The 16,612-nt window shown below is 49.8% G+C and overlaps 3 protein-coding genes across 3 annotated transcripts; 2 read left to right on the forward strand and 1 right to left on the reverse strand.

Moving 5' to 3' along the window:
- The first annotated feature begins 213 nt into the window (after positions 1 to 213).
- On the forward strand, positions 214 to 10,477 carry LOC114787635 (erythroferrone-like). The gene is made up of 8 exons (XM_028975378.1): positions 214 to 876; positions 3,491 to 3,601; positions 5,461 to 5,575; positions 8,106 to 8,233; positions 9,252 to 9,363; positions 9,549 to 9,639; positions 9,736 to 9,811; positions 9,959 to 10,477. The coding sequence occupies exons 1-8, from the start codon at positions 751 to 753 to the stop codon at positions 10,055 to 10,057; spliced, it is 858 nt and encodes a 285-aa protein (XP_028831211.1). The 5' UTR covers positions 214 to 750; the 3' UTR covers positions 10,058 to 10,477.
- A 2,210-nt stretch (positions 10,478 to 12,687) lies between these two features.
- LOC114787644 (dual specificity protein phosphatase 14-like) lies at positions 12,688 to 15,770 on the reverse strand. Its single transcript, XM_028975386.1, has 2 exons — positions 13,720 to 15,770; positions 12,688 to 13,573 (listed from the first exon to the last, which is right to left on the reverse strand). The coding sequence occupies exon 2, from the start codon at positions 13,567 to 13,569 to the stop codon at positions 13,087 to 13,089; it is 483 nt and encodes a 160-aa protein (XP_028831219.1). The 5' UTR covers positions 13,570 to 13,573; positions 13,720 to 15,770; the 3' UTR covers positions 12,688 to 13,086.
- On the forward strand, positions 14,714 to 15,834 carry LOC114787640 (vesicle transport protein SFT2C-like). Its single transcript, XM_028975383.1, has 2 exons — positions 14,714 to 14,764; positions 15,002 to 15,834. Exon 2 carries the CDS (start codon positions 15,094 to 15,096, stop codon positions 15,745 to 15,747), a length of 654 nt encoding a protein of 217 aa, XP_028831216.1. The 5' UTR covers positions 14,714 to 14,764; positions 15,002 to 15,093; the 3' UTR covers positions 15,748 to 15,834.
- The last annotated feature ends 778 nt before the right edge of the window (positions 15,835 to 16,612 follow it).

Raw genomic sequence — 16,612 nt, forward strand, 5'->3', positions numbered from 1 at the left:
ACACACACACGCACACACACGAAGACAGAAGCACACAAATGACCCAACATGTGTCCAAGGTTTCATCATATGTGGGTGTCACTCATGCAAACACTGTGATGTATGTCATCATCCCCAGTCAGGCCACGCCCACAAATGTGTATTTTACATTTACACACACACGCAGGTGCACACAACACAAATGCACAAACACACTCTGGTATAAACGGTGTAGACACTAGGACCCTGCTGAGTTTGGGAGTTATTAGTCCAGAAATGGAGACATGGAGACAGAGAAAGACAGAGAGAGGGAGAAGACACTGGTGGACAGGGAGAGGAAGACAGACAGATGGAGGAAAGATGAAGACTGCGGAGCAGACGGGCTGTAGAGGGACGTCCAGCAGCTCAAGATTCGACAGCAGATAGAGTTCAGAGAACAGGAGGCGTGTCTGAAGACGGGGAGGGGAGGAGGGACGGGGATATAGAGCAGAGCTGCAAACACACAATCTCCCTCTCACACACACACACACACACACACACACTCCTCTCAAACACTCGCACTGGGCTGGAGCTGGGACAAGCAGTGGGACCTGGGAGGACATTACAAACTCACAGAGAGGAGACAGTGACGTTAATACTTCATACACACACAGTGTGTACATGAACTGCAGTGAGCTGTGTGGGGACAGGAGTGTGTGTCCCCCGGTGTGTGCGGTCAGGAGCACCTGCTGAAGACGCTGTGGACAGGATGGGACGTTAAAAGTAACCGTGATGAAGCTGAGAAGGATGGTGGCGCTGGAGGGGTGGAGCCTCCTACTGCTGATCCTGACAACCTGCGGTGTCCAGAGCAACGAGAGCACCGAGGAGGGAGATACACACACGAGCACCGACAACCCGGTAACAACACACAACACAACACTACACACGAGCACCGACAACCCGGTAACAACACACAACACAACACTACACTACACACGAGCACCGACAACCCGGTAACAACACACAACACAACACTACACTACACACGAGCACTGACAACCCGGTAACAACACACAACACAACACTACACTACACACGAGCACCGACAACCCGGTAACAACACACAACACAACACTACACACGAGCACCGACAACCCGGTAACAACACACACACAACACTACACTACACACAAGCACCGACAAAACCCGTAACAACACACACACTATCACTACACACGAGCACCGACAACCCTGTAACACACACAACACAACACTACACTACACACGAGCACCGACAATCCGTAACAACACCAACACAACACTACATCACGAGCACCGACAACCCTGTAACAACACACAACACAACACTACACTACACACGAGCACCGACAACCCGTAACAACACACAACACTACACACGAGCACCGACAACCCGGTAACAACACACAACACAACACACACACACGAGCACTGACAACCCGGTAACAACACACAACACAACACTACACTACACACGAGCACCGACAACCCGGTAACAACACACAACACAACACAACACAACACTACACTACACACGAGCACCGACAACCCGTAACAACACACACACACAACACTACACACGAGCACTCGACAACCCCGTTAACAACACACAACACAACACTACACTACACACACACAACACCGACAACCCGGTAACACACACACTACACTACACACGAGCACCGACAACCCGGTAACAACACACAACACAACACTACACTACACACGAGCACCGACAACCCGGTAACAACACACAACAACACAACACTACACTACACACGAGCACCGACAACCCGGTAACAACACAACATACACACTACACTACACACGAGCACCGACAACCCTAACACACACAACACTACACTACACACGAGCACCAACAACCCGGTAACAACACACCAACACAACACACTACACTACACACGAGCACCGACAACCCGGTAACAACACACAACACTACACTACACACGAGCACCGACAACCCGGTAACAACACAACACAGTACACTACACACGAGCACCGACAACCCGGTAACAACACACAACACAACACTACACTACACACGAGCACCAACAACCCGTAACACTACACAAACACCGACAACCCGTAACAACACACAACACACGAGCACCGACAACCCGGTAACAACACAACACTACACACGAGCACCGACAACCTGGTAACAACACACAACACAACACTACACACGAGCACCGACAACCCGGTAACAACACACAACACTACACTACACACAGCACCGACAACCCGGTAACAACACACAACACAACACTACACTACACACGAGCACCGACAATCCGGTAACAACACACACACACACACACTACACACGAAGCACCGACAACCCGGTAACAACACACAACACTACACTACACACGAGCACCGACAACCCGGTAACAACACACAACACTACACACGAGCACCGACAACCCGGTAACAACACACAACACAACACTACACACGAGCACTGACAACCCGGTAACAACACACAACACAACACTACACTACACACGAGCACCGACAACCCGGTAACAACACACAACACAACACAACACTACACTACACACGAGCACCGACAACCCGGTAACAACACACAACACAACACTACACACGAGCACCGACAACCCGGTAACAACACACAACACAACACTACACTACACACAAGCACCGACAACCCGGTAACAACACACAACACTACACTACACACGAGCACCGACAACCCGGTAACAACACACAACACAACACTACACTACACACGAGCACCGACAACCCGGTAACAACACACAACACAACACAACACTACACTACACACGAGCACCGACAACCCGGTAACACACACCAACATAACACAACACTACACTACACACGAGCACCGACAACCCGGTAACAACACACAACACTACACTACACACGAGCACCAACAACCCGGTAACAACACACCACACAACACAACACTACACTACACACGAGCACCGACAACCCGGTAACAACACACAACACTACACTACACACGAGCACCGACAACCCGGTAACAACACAACACTACAGTACACTACACACGAGCACCGACAACCCGGTAACAACACACAACACAACACTACACTACACACGAGCACCAACAACCCAGTAACACTACACGAGCACCGACAACCCGGTAACAACACACAACACACGAGCACCGACAACCCGGTAACAACACAACACTACACACGAGCACCGACAACCTGGTAACAACACACAACACAACACTACACACGAGCACCGACAACCCGGTAACAACACACAACACAACACTACACACGAGCACTGACAACCTGATAAACACACACAACACACAAGCACCGACAACCCGATAACAACACACAACACACAAATACCGACAACACGCACTCATACTCAGAGATACACACATGAACACTGACAGCCTGGTAAACACACAACACACATACATTGTGTGTTTCTTTTTTGTTGACAGGAAACAGCGTCTCACGCCTCCATCAGCCCACGCAGCTCCTGGCTGCTTTTCAGACAGAATTCAAATAAGGGCGAGAACAGGAGGAGCCGTCCCTCCAAACGCACATCCAAGGTACCGCGGTGTGTATGTCTGTGTGGTTGTGATGTCGTGAAGTGATTGTCACAGCAGCACAGCACACGGTGCACACAGTGAAATGTGTCCTCTGTATTTAACCCTGAGTGAGCAGTGGGCACCATGACAGGCGCCCGGGGAGCAGTGTGTGGGGACGGTGCTTTGCTCAGTGGCATCTTGGGATTACGGGGCCGCTTCCTTAACCACTAGGCCCCCACTGCCGTTAACGGGTGTTGGTGAACCAGTAATTCCAACACACAGGGGCGGTCCTTGCCCATTTGGTGCCCTCCCCCAACATAAAACACATTAAGAATTATAGATGAACATATTTTATTGTTAATCAGGTAAACATATATGGGACTTTGTGCTTTTCTTGTCCATCTTCCGTCAGGGTTAATGTCAACACTCATCGTCCAACCCGAGGATCACCACAATGTAAATTAATAGACACTTTAGAGTGCAGATTGGGTTTGTATTTTTTTCTGCGATTTTGCACAACCCAGGAAATTTTATCGTGAAATACCGTACTGTATTGTACTGTATGGTATTTATTTGGAAGCTCCCTGCCCCCTTCCCTTTAGACGTGTGTGAGACCCATGTCCTGCATATATGGGACTGATAGACAACTGAAGTTAGCTAATTATTCACAGATCCTTCTACGAATTGTCTGTTCCACCTTAAATCATTTGATCGTGTGTGGTGTTGTGTAGCGTTGTATTATATTATATTTACACGTCCTATTTTACCCTTAACAATTGTGTTTTGTAAAAGAATGACATTCTCCCATGTGGCATTTCAGTGAAAACAGTGTTGGGTCAGTGTTAGTAACCATTTCTAATAGTTCAGGATCACCATATACAGGATTAAAACGTTCTTTATTTCCTGGCTATACCCCCTACAGGCGCAATACGGGTACTGCAGCCTGCTGAGCAGCATTTAAGGTGGAACTGATCATTTGAATAAGGAGCCAACTTCAGGGCCGTGTTTTACTCTGTGCGCTGGTTATTAGATGCTGCTAGAAAACCAATCATTGGCCATGCAATCACGATGTCAGGTCAGCATGGGCACGTGCACAAAAAAAAATTGCTGATGCCTGTGACGCCGCCCCCACCACGATGCCACCCTGGGCCACCGCCCATGTTGCCCATAGCGAAAAACGCCACTCATGAGCAGAAGCAGTCAGAAGACTAGTTAATGACGGGTTAATGAAGGAGCGACTTACGTTCGACGTTTGAGTTCATTTGGTTCACTGGGGACCTGATTTGTAAAGGCTATTCATTTAATAACCCAGAAGCCAACATTTTTATTAAAAATACAAAAGAATCCTTTTTAAACCAAGTATTTGCTAAAAAGGAAGGTTTTTATCTCAGTCATTACAATATTGATTCATTAAAAACTGCAAAGAAAATTCTGAGAAGGTTTTTTCGGTTTTTCATTGCTTTCACAAGAATGCATTAAATGACCAACTTTGTCATTCACATTTATGGCATTTGGCAGACGCCCTTATCTAGAGCGACTTACAACCAATCAATCAAGTAACCCGTTCTGGTTCACTAGAACTCTATAAGACTACATTCTCATCTGTGATAGAACTATATGATAGGAAATGTTTTTTTCTATTGAAATGTAAAAATGTGTAAAATGACCTGTACTTTCTGCTGATGAGTAGAGGGGGAGAAGCAACAAACCCAGAAACATTGTAGTAATAAATAATATTTAAATAAAATTCAGTATGAAAACTGCCACTATGCTGTGCTCCAAGGATGCTGGGTGGTTTTTCCTGAGCTCATCTTTGACCGTCGAACCCTTGCTGCTGACTGGTCTGATGTCATGTTTTATTTTTGAATTTTTTTCTGCAGCATGGCTTGCCAGGGCCACCCGGCCCTCCCGGCCCCCAGGGACCCCCAGGACCCCCGGGACCCCTGTTCTCTCAGCAGGAGGCAATACTGCAGGAGTTCCAGTTACAGCTGAATGGTGAGAAGCTAAATCTTGTCTGAGTGGAGATGCTGAATGTGGATCATATGGGGCTGTATGGGACAGCATTAGAACTTGGAGCTGGGTGCACCAGAACATAGAACCTCACAAACATGTAGCGTTGCACGTATGTGCTGCACAAATCTTTGTATTTGTGTATTTTAGTGTGTGTGTGTGTGTGTGTCCTGGCTCTGCTCTGTGCGCTTGTAAGTCTCAGTCAGTTGTTGTGAGGCTTCTTGTCTGATTGTGGGCTGGATGATCTCTTAATCGCAGTAATTTTCTGTGACGGGGATGTGACTTGGCTGGGACAGGGAATTCCTCACATTCCAGACTGTGTGTGTGTGTGTGTGTGTGTGTGTGTGTGTGTGTGTGTGTGTGTGTGTGAGTGTGTGTGTGTGAGAGAGCTGGTCTGCTGCCAGTAGAGAGGCACAACTCCACCCTGTTTGTTCTGGGAGCTGCAGGCTGACAGCAGCATAAAACATAAAGAGTCTTATTCACACACAGCGCAGAACTGTGGCGCCACTGTCACTCTCTTTCTCACACACACACACACACACACACACACACACACACACACACACACACACACAAACTTGCAGCCAAGTGTCATCGTAATAGCAGCAAGTGCCTGTGTTACACTGCTGTCTTCTGGTACACTGTGGTTCCACATTACATCGTAATTTTCTGGTACACTGTGGTTCCACATTACATCGTAGTTTTCTGGTACACTGTGGTTCCACATTACATTGTAGTTTTCTGGTTCGCTGTGGTTCTACATTACATCATAATTTTCTGGTTCAATGTGGTTCTACATTACATTGTAGTTTTCTGGTTCGCTGTGGTTCTACGTTACACTGCTGTCTTCTGGTACACTGTGGTTCTATATTACATCATAATTTTCTGGTTCACTGTGTTTCTATGTTACATCGTAGTTTTCTGGTTCAGTGTGGTTCCACATTACACTGCTGTCTTCTTGTACACTGTGGTTCTATATTACATCGTAGTTTTCTGGTTCAGTGTGGTTCCACATTACACTGCTGTCTTCTTGTACACTGTGGTTCTATATTACATCGTAGTTTTCTGATTCTCTGTTTTGCTACGTTACGCTGTTGTCTTCTGGTACACTGGTTCTACATTACATCATAGTTTTCTGGTTCGGTGTGGTTCTACGTTACACTGCTGTCTTCTGGTATACTGTGGTTCCACATTATGCCGTAGTTTTATGGGTCGCTGTGGTTCTGCATTAAACTGTTGTTTTCTGGTACACTGTGGTTCTACATTACATCGTAATTTTCTGGTTCACTGTGGTTCTATGTTACATCGTAGTTTTCTGGTTCAGTGTGGTTCCACATTACACTGCTGTCTTCTGGTACACTGTGGTTCCACATTACACCGTAGTTTTCTGGTTTGCTGTGGTTCTACGTTACACTGCTGTCTTCTGGTACATTGTGGTTCTACATTACATCGTAGTTTTCTGGTTCGCTGTGGTTCTACGTTACACTGCTGTCTTCTGGTACACTGTGGTTCTATGTTACATCGTAGTTTTCTGGTTCGCTGTGGTTCTATGTTACATCGTAGTTTTCTGGTTCAGTGTGGTTCCACATTACACTGCTGTGTTCTGGTACACTGTGGTTCTACATTACATCATAGTTTTCTGGTTCGCTGTGTTTCTACGTTACACTGCTGTCTTCTGGTACACTGTGGTTCTACATTACATCATAGTTTTCTGGTTCAGTGTGGTTCTACGTTACACTGCTGTCTTCTGGTACACTGTGGTTCTATGTTACATCGTAGTTTTCTGGTTCGCTGTGGTTCTATGTTACATCGTAGTTTTCTGGTTCAGTGTGGTTCCACATTACACTGCTGTGTTCTGGTACACTGTGATTCTACATTACATCATAATTTTCTGGTTCGCTGTGGTTCTACGTTACACTGCTGTCTTCTGGTTCACTGTGGTTCTACACATTTCACATCTAGGGAGGGGTCACAGGACTTTAACCTCTGGCTGTGACAGTGATCCCTTCGTATCGGATGCGCTGAATGACTTCTACACACAATGCCACCACCCTGCATCTGACCCTCACCCACTGGACAATACGCACGAATGCTATTCATAGACTTTAGTTCAGCATTGTGCACCATAATTCTTCAGAACTTGGTCGAGAACTTCCTGACTGAGAGAACTCGGTCTGTCCGGATCGGGAACAGCATCTCCAGCACCACCACACTGAGCACTGGAGCTCCTCATGGCTGTGTGGTCACTACAATTCTGTTCACCCTGCTGACCCACGATGCACAGCTGCACAGCTCCACAGCTTGCTGATAACACAACACTACAGCGGATGGTGAGGACAGCTGAGAAGATCATCAGAGTCGATCTTCTCTCCATAACGGACGTTTACAACACACGCTGCACCAGGAAAGCCACTGTTGCAGATCTTTGTGTTGCAGTTGTTATGATGTGGTTCTACAAAACTCTCTGGTTCTTATGTTACACTGCGGCCTTGACTGGACTCTGCTCTTCTCTCAGAGCTGCTTGGTGGTCAGTGTGTCGTCTGTGAGCAGCGCCCTCGAGTGGCAACAGCCTTCCAGTCCCGACTTGACCAAGGCGTGTCCATCCAGCGCCGCAGTCTGCAGGAACTTCAGCCCTTCCGCATGGTGAGACACACACACACGCAGACACACACACATGCGGACACACACCCAGACACACGCCCAGACACACGCATGCGCACACACACACACAGACACACACACACACATGTGGACACGCACGCACGCACGCACACACACATGCGGGAACACAGACACACGTGCACACATACACACCCAGACACACGCACACGAGCACACACACCCAGACATGCACACACACACGCATTCGCACACACACATGTGGACACACACACACAGACACACACACACATGTGGACACGCACGCATGCACACACACACATGCGGGAACACACACACATGCGCACACACACACACACACACACACATACACACCCAGACACACGCACACGAGCACACACACCCAGACATGCACACACACACGCATTCGCACACACACATGTGGACACACACACATGTGGACACGCACGCACGCACACACACACATGCGGGAAACACCGACACATGCGCACACATACACACCCAGACACACGGGCACACCACACCCCAGACCACACAAACACGCATGCACACACACAACATGCGGACACCACACAGGCCACCACCACCACCACCCAGACATGCACACACACACACGAATGCGGACACACACACCAGACACACACCACATGCGGGGTGGCCACGCACCACACACCACACACACACACCCAGACACCACACACGCATGCGCACACATACATGCGGACACACAACACACACACCCACACACACACACCACACCACACACACACGCATGCACACACACCACACGCATGGCGCCACCACACACATGGGGACACACACACACACAGACACACCGCATTTTGCCAGCACTATTTTTAACTCCCTCAAAATGTAAATGTACTTCAAACGTGACTTATTCTGGTCACCCGGCGTTTATAGTATCTGTGATGCTGGAAGACGTCGCCGCGTGACGTGCAGTTCGGGTCATGTTGTCGGCGTTCCTACGATTATTTGAATGATTTTTCTTCTCATCCTGCAGCCTTCAGACTCCGAGCTGTTCCAGCAGAGGGGTCACAACTTCAACTCCAGCAGCGGGCGCTACGATGCGCCGGTTTCCGGCTTCTACCAGCTCACTGCCAGCCTGCAGATGGGTAGGTGGCGTCCTCGTGCCCACGTGACACCACGCGCGCCTGGCCAATTACAGGCCAGAGATAAAGAAACGCTTTTCTAAGGAACAGGGTGTGGCGCTTCAACGGAACCTCCAGCCAACACACACACGACTCCACAGCGTCCAACAAACACTTAAAGTGTGTGTATGTATGTGTGTGTGTGTCAGAGCTGACTGATGGTCAACGGAGGGGTCAGCCTCGGCCGAGAGACAGTGTGAGAGCGTCCATATGTATCGAGTCACTCTGTCTGAGCAATGTGTGAGTACACACACACACACCATAAAACAAAAGCATGAATTAATTAATGGTTAATTAAATGAATCAGAGAATCAGTGTGTGTTCTCGATTCTGCAGGTCTTTAGAGGCCATGACTGGAGTTGGAACCACGGGCGTCTTCAGTATCATGCTAACGGGAACACTTTACCTTCAGGTACATTTCACTCTCTTACTCACAGACACGCACGCACGCACGCACGCACGCACGCACGCACGCACGCACGCACGCTCGCTCGCTCGCTCGCTCACTCACTCACTCACTCACTCACTCACTCACTCACTCACTCTCTTTCTACCCCAGGAAGGCGAGTATGTATCTGTGTTCATCGACAATGGTACAGGCTCGGCCCTCACCGTCCTCAAAGACAGCCTGTTCACTGGAGTTCTTCTGGGAGTGTAGACACACGCACACACACACAACACACACACACACGCAGCTAGAGGCTCCCTTGATGAAGGCCGTTTCTGGATCCCAGTGATGATTGATAAGCGCCAGAAGGGCAGAATGAAGAGCGCTTTTGGCCAAATGTATTTTTTGCTGCATTATTTATTTGTGTTTGGCTATTTGGCAAATTGCGAGATTTACAAACTTCTGCTGCTTTTTGTGAAACGGATGTATTTGTAATATGACGAAATGTCATGATGATATACACACTGTTACCGCAACCTCAGCGCAATTATTTAGTGGGGATGTCTTCCAATAATAATGTATTGATTAGCAAATTATTTTACTGTGTGATATGCTGTTGAGAAATTGATGTATTAAAACTAGACATATTTGAAATAAAATGCCTGTATTTGTTTGATGTCGTCTGATAAACAGCTGATTGTCGCTTTATTTCGAAAGGTTATATTAACATGAAATTCTCTACAGATGTCGGAAGCAATCTATACATGCAAATAAAATCAATCCGCAGACTTCCATAAATTGAACGTCTTTGATGGAGAAACTAGACACCTGCGTTGCTCCGCTGTGATTTTGGTCCATTCTTCCGCACAAACAGAATTTAAATCCTGAAGGTTCCGTGGGCTCCTTCTATGAACTCTGAGCCGTAATTCTTCCCGTAGATTTTCTACAGGATCCAGCTGAGGTGATTGGCTGGGTCGTTCTGAAGCCAGTTGAGAGTTTCCTTGCTCAACTATCCACCCTGGTCTCAGCTCAGCTCAGCCTGGACTATCTTCTCCCAGTAGACGTTTACTTGAAACACGTTAAAACATGCTTTACCTTCAGCAGTGGAGTCGTGTTTGGTGAGCATGTAGACATGTCAAGGCAGATTATTGCTCTCCACAAGTGGTCCCTGGTTCTAGGACAATTATCTCTCCCATGTCTGAAACCAGGAAGCCCCTGGTCACGGCTGGTTTATGGTGAAATTATGTTCCCTCCACTTCCAGATTATGGCCACTGTAACCAATGCCATGCAGCATTTCTTGTATGGCACGTGTAGGCCATGAGTTCATACTGAACCTATCAGCTTTCAGGTAGTGTTAAGACTTGCCATGCCTTTTTGCATCGTCCTTTCTGCATGTTGCACATTATTTGTTACCAATAGCACCTTTATGTATGTATTAAATGTATTTAAATCAATTAATCGGTTATTCTACTTGCTGTATAAAATTAGCCTGGTCACTTGTTTGCAGGCAGGTAACTCCGTTACGTGGCGTATTTACTGAGATAATCACAGCGGCCTGCTGCTCCATGGAACACACACACACACACACACACACACACACACAGTAAATGTGATGAATGTGGGTAGTGTGTTCCACCGCCAGGAAGGAATGAGGTCGCCATGTTGTTAACTGACACCTCACCTGGTGTTCAGCCCAGAGTAAGACGCACACATGCTTCTAAATACACACACACACACACACACATATATATATATATATATATATATATATAAAATTTTCAGTATTGACTGATTACACTCAGGTAAAAAATGTTTACATTCAAAAGAGCAGATGGAAAGATGGAGAATCTCGAGTTAGTGATTTTACTGCCCCCTGCTGACCCACAGAAAGCAGCACTGTGACAATGATCTACAGTCCCCCAGACACCCAAACATGAGTTAGGCCCGGTACAGCCAATTGATTTATGAGTCCTGGGTCAGTTTTTATTATTGGTCAGCATGTGGGATCACTGTTGGTGTTGAATGACATGGTGGGGTATGTGTTTAGTATTGGTCAGAGTGTGGGGTCAGTTTTTATTATTGGTCAGCACGTGGGGTCAGTGTTGGTGTTGTACAACGTGTGAGGTCAGTGTTGGTATTGGATGTCACGTGGGGTCCGTAACTAATATTGGACAGCGTGTGGGGTCAGTCTTTAGTATTGAACGGTGAGTGGGGTCAGTGTTGGTAGTGGACAGCGTGGTGGAGTCAGTGTTGGTGGGGTCGCTGTTAAATACTGAATGGCGCATGAGGTCAGTGTTGGTATTGGGTGGAGTGTGAGGTCAGTGTTGATATTGGGTGGTATGTGGGGTCAGTGTTTGATGGTATGTGGGGTCCGTGTTTGTATTGGGTGGCGTGTGGGGTCAGTGTTGGTATTGGGAGGTGTGTGGGGTCCAAGTTGGTATTGGTCGGCGTGTAGGGTCCGTGTTGGTATTGGTCGGCGTGTAGGGTCCGTGTTGGTATTGGTCGGCGTGTGGGGTCCGTGTTGGTATTGGTCGGCGTGTGGGGTCCGTGTTGGTATTGGGAGGTGTGTGAGGTCCGTGTTGGTATTGGTTGGCGTGTAGGGTCCGTGTTGGTATTGGATGGCGTGTAGGGTCCATGTTGGTATTGGTTGGCATGTAGGGTCCGTGTTGGTATTGGTTGGCATGTAGGGTCCGTGTTGGTATTGGTCGGCGTGTGGGGTCCGTGTTGGTATTGGGAGGTGTGTGAGGTCCGTGTTGGTATTGGTTGGCATGTAGGGTCCGTGTTGGTATTGGTCGGCGTGTGGGGTCCGTGTTGGTATTGGGCGGCGTGTAGGGTCCGTGTTGGTATTGGTTGGCGTGTAGGGTCCGTGTTGGTATTGGTTGGCGTGTGGGGTCCGTGTTGGTATTGGTCGGCGTGTGGGGTCCGTGTTGGTATTGGTCGGCGTGTGGGGTCCGTGTTGGTATTGGTCGGCGTGTGGGGTCCGTGTTGGTATTGGGAGGTGTGTGAGGTCCGTGTTGGTATTGGATGGCGTGTAGGGTCCATGTTGGTATTGGTTGGCATGTAGGGTCCGTGTTGGTATTGGTCGGCGTGTGGGGTCCGTGTTGGTATTGGGAGGTGTGTGAGGTCCGTGTTGGTATTGGTTGGCATGTAGGGTCCGTGTTGGTATTGGTTGGCGTGTAGGGTCCGTGTTGGTATTGGATGGCGTGTAGGGTCCGTGTTGGTATTGGTTGGCATGTAGGGTCCGTGTTGGTATTGGTCGGCGTGTGGGGTCCGTGTTGGTATTGGGAGGTGTGTGAGGTCAGTGTTTGGTATTGAATCTGCTGGGCTCGGTGGGCGGGGCCAGACGAACTGTGTTGCAGCCGTACAGCCTCCGTTCGTAGCGCAGCAGCTGCTCCCAGAATCCGGCGTTGAGGCGGACGCAGGGGCGGCTCTCCTGTACCCGGTGGTGGGCTTGGCGCAGAGTTGCTCCTCTGTGGCGCATCAGATAGGCCATGACGAGGGCAGGGGAGCGGCTCATGCCCATGGCACAGTGCACTAGGGTGCTGCCTGTTCGGTTGTTATGGATACGAGTGGCCACCTTATCGAAGTGCTCGTCCAGGCGTGAATGGGGCAAGTCGGACACGGGGACACGGACACACTCCACTCCAGGGTACGCTGGGCAGGAATGCAACAGTGTGGCGTTGATGATGAGGGTGACACCATGACGAACCAGGAGTCGGTGGTTAAGAGCGGACTCCGCGCCCCCCAAGAACAGGGACGGAGTGACCTGAGACATGGCCATTGTGCTGTAACACAAGAACACACACACACAATCAAAACACACCATGCCACTGTAAATTTGTCAGGTTTGTCTCCAGAACATCGTCCCTCTGCAGATGTATTATCTGCTCTAAGGGTGTGCTGGTCCTCACTGTGTTGTGCACTGACTCACCTGTTCCCTTTGATGAGGTCCCGGTTGATGAACTTTCTGCTGCTCTGTAGGTTTCTGTTCTGGTGCTCTGTTTTCCACCACAATTTAACCCCTAAAAAGGCCGTGTGGGGCGAGAGCCAATGGAGTGCGAGTTTAAATTTAGCTCAGCAGCTGTGGACCGGTGGAGTGTGGTAGAGCTATAACACTCGGATCCTTTTTAGGATCCGGCTCCGTCTGAGTCACTCAGTAAACTGATCCGGGTGCGTGAATCACTCGAGTCGGTATTTCCGGCCAGAGGAACCGCCGGATGCACCGACTCGGGTTATTAGCGTGAACCCGTCTGTGAGCGGCTCAGATTCAGATGGTGAATGATGTTTTAATTATTATAAGATGTATTTATGTGACTTAGTTTATGATTTAGACGTGTAGTTAGGACTCAACGGATTTGGTTCAATGGAGACTTCAGATTCGTGACTCATGAGTTGTTTAGTGGACCCGAGTGATTGACCCAGGTGATTCATGATAAAAAACAAAATGAGCCAAACAGGATCCTCACACAAAGTAATGCGCGCACACACACACACGTTCTCTCTAATACTGTGCAGCACCGTGCAGGACCCTTCACACCCCTCACATGGACTTCTCAAACTCCTGCCCTACAGAAGAAGGTCCTGCAGCATCAGAGCCGGATCTACCAGGTTGAGGAACAGCTTTCACCCGCAGGCTGTCCAGCTCCTCAATATGTTGCCCACATCACCTCACATGAACCCTTAAATCATCTAATCATCATTATATCAAACTGAAAATCAGTACTGCATCCTGCACTTTAATCTCTCACTTCCTCACACGGTTCCACGGAGGTGAAACGTGTCCTCTGTATTTAACCGTCACCCTTGGTGAGCAGTGGGCAGCATGACAGGCGCCCGGGGAGCAGTGTGTGGGGACGGGACCTTCATCAAGGGGACCTCGGTGGCACCTTGGCGAGTCGGGATTCGAACCTGCAACCTTCTGATTACAGGGGGCGCTTCCTTAAATGCCAGGCCACCACTGCCCTAATTTGTATACGGTGAGTACATAATCATCCCAAATCGGCCTAAAAACAGTATCCTGGGATTTCTAAATTCTTACTGGATAAATAACTTTCTTAATTTAACTCTGGGAACTCTGAGATCTGGGACGTTGGCGAGGGCTGTGGTTTATTAATATTATTATTTTAATAAATGAACGGGGAGGAGTCCTTTAAAAAGCGCTCTTCCGGCGCTTATTTGTGACGTCACGGGAAACCGCGTTCTCACTGATTCAGGATCAGTTGTCGGACGTCGACCAGGCGCTCTCGGCGCCGTCGGGGGGACTCAGAGCTGATCCCGGGTCAGACGCGCAGACCCCGGCGGAAAGATGGCGGAGCTGAACCGACAGCTACAGGAGTACCTGTCCCAGTCCAGAAGCGGGACCAAGCCCGGGCCCCCGTCCGGCCCCAGTACCGCCGTGGACGTGGAGGACTCGCCCGCGGTGCCGGGCAGCTGGTTCGGCAGGTGGTCGAGTCCGCTCGGCGGCTCCGGCAGCGCCGCGTCTCCCGGGCTCTCCTGGCCCTGGTCCTCGGAACCGGACCCCTGCCTGCCGGGCCTGAGCCGCTCGCAGCGCCTGCTCGGTTCGGGGGCGTTCGCCCTGCTGTCGGCGCTGTGTTTCGGCCTGGCCGCGCTGTACGCGCCGCTGCTGCTGCTCCGCGCCCGGAAGTTCGCGCTGCTCTGGACGCTCGGTTCGCTGTTCGCGCTGCTCGCCGCCGCGGTGCTGAGGGGCCCGACGCGGCTGGTCGCGGCGCCGACGCCCGGCGGAGCGCTGTACCTGAGCGCCATGGCGGGGACGCTGTACGCGGCGCTCGGCCTCCACAGCACGCTGCTGACGGCGCTGGGGGCGGCGCTGCAGGTCGCCGTCATCGCCTGGTCAGCGGTGGCGCTGATGCCCGGGGGGAGCGCCGGGATGCGGCTGGTCGGGGGCCTGGCGGCCGCCGCCGTCCGGAGGACCGTGGCGGGGAAAGCCATGCCGGTATAACGGAGCGCTTGTGACTAAAACGGACTGGTTGTTCTAGGGGGGGGGCTGCGCGTGCGCAGAGGGTTTATAATTAAAAGAATAAAACATGACGACGATGCAGTAAAGCAGACAAAACTGGTCCTGGCCTTTTTTCACATTTTACAGCATTTAGAAGAAGTGAAGTGATTGTCACATGCGATGCACAGCACACGGTGCACACAGTGAAATTTGTCCTCTGCATTTAACCCATCACCCTCAGTGAGCAGCCATGACAGGCGCCCGGGGAGCAGTGTGTGGGGACGGTGCTTTGCTCAGTGGCACCTTGGAGGATCGGGATTCGAACCAGCAACCTTCTGATTACGGGGCCGCTTCCTTAACTGCTAGGCCACCACTTACCAGACACCCTTATCCAGAGCGACTTACAATCAGTAGTTACAGGGACAGTCCCCCCCCTGGAGACACTCAGGGTTAAGTGTCTTGCTCAGGGACACAAATGGTAGTAAGTGGGGTTTGAACCTGGGTCTTCTGTAGCCCATTAAGCTACTACCACCTATTTTCATAAAGGGATTGTCTGTTCCCTTTCCACAATTCTGATTAAAGTGATTGTCACTGTGAAGCACAGCACACGGTGAAATGTGTCCTCTGTATTTAAACATCACCCTTGGTGAGCAGTGGGCATCGTGACAGGTGCCTGGGGAGCAGTGTGTGGGGACGGCACCTTGGCGGATGGGGATTCACAGTCCTGGAGAACCTTGACACCAAGTTCCCAACCTGCCACGTGAAATCACTTTGTGCTGAAACCCCACACACACACACAATGGAGGTCCGTGGTCAATTTTTGGTCAGACAGATGTGTCATTTGCGAAACAAAAACGGTGTGTAACTA

This window comes from Denticeps clupeoides, chromosome 4, assembly GCF_900700375.1.
Source record: "Denticeps clupeoides chromosome 4, fDenClu1.1, whole genome shotgun sequence".
NCBI classification, from domain to species: Eukaryota; Metazoa; Chordata; class Actinopteri; order Clupeiformes; family Denticipitidae; genus Denticeps; species Denticeps clupeoides.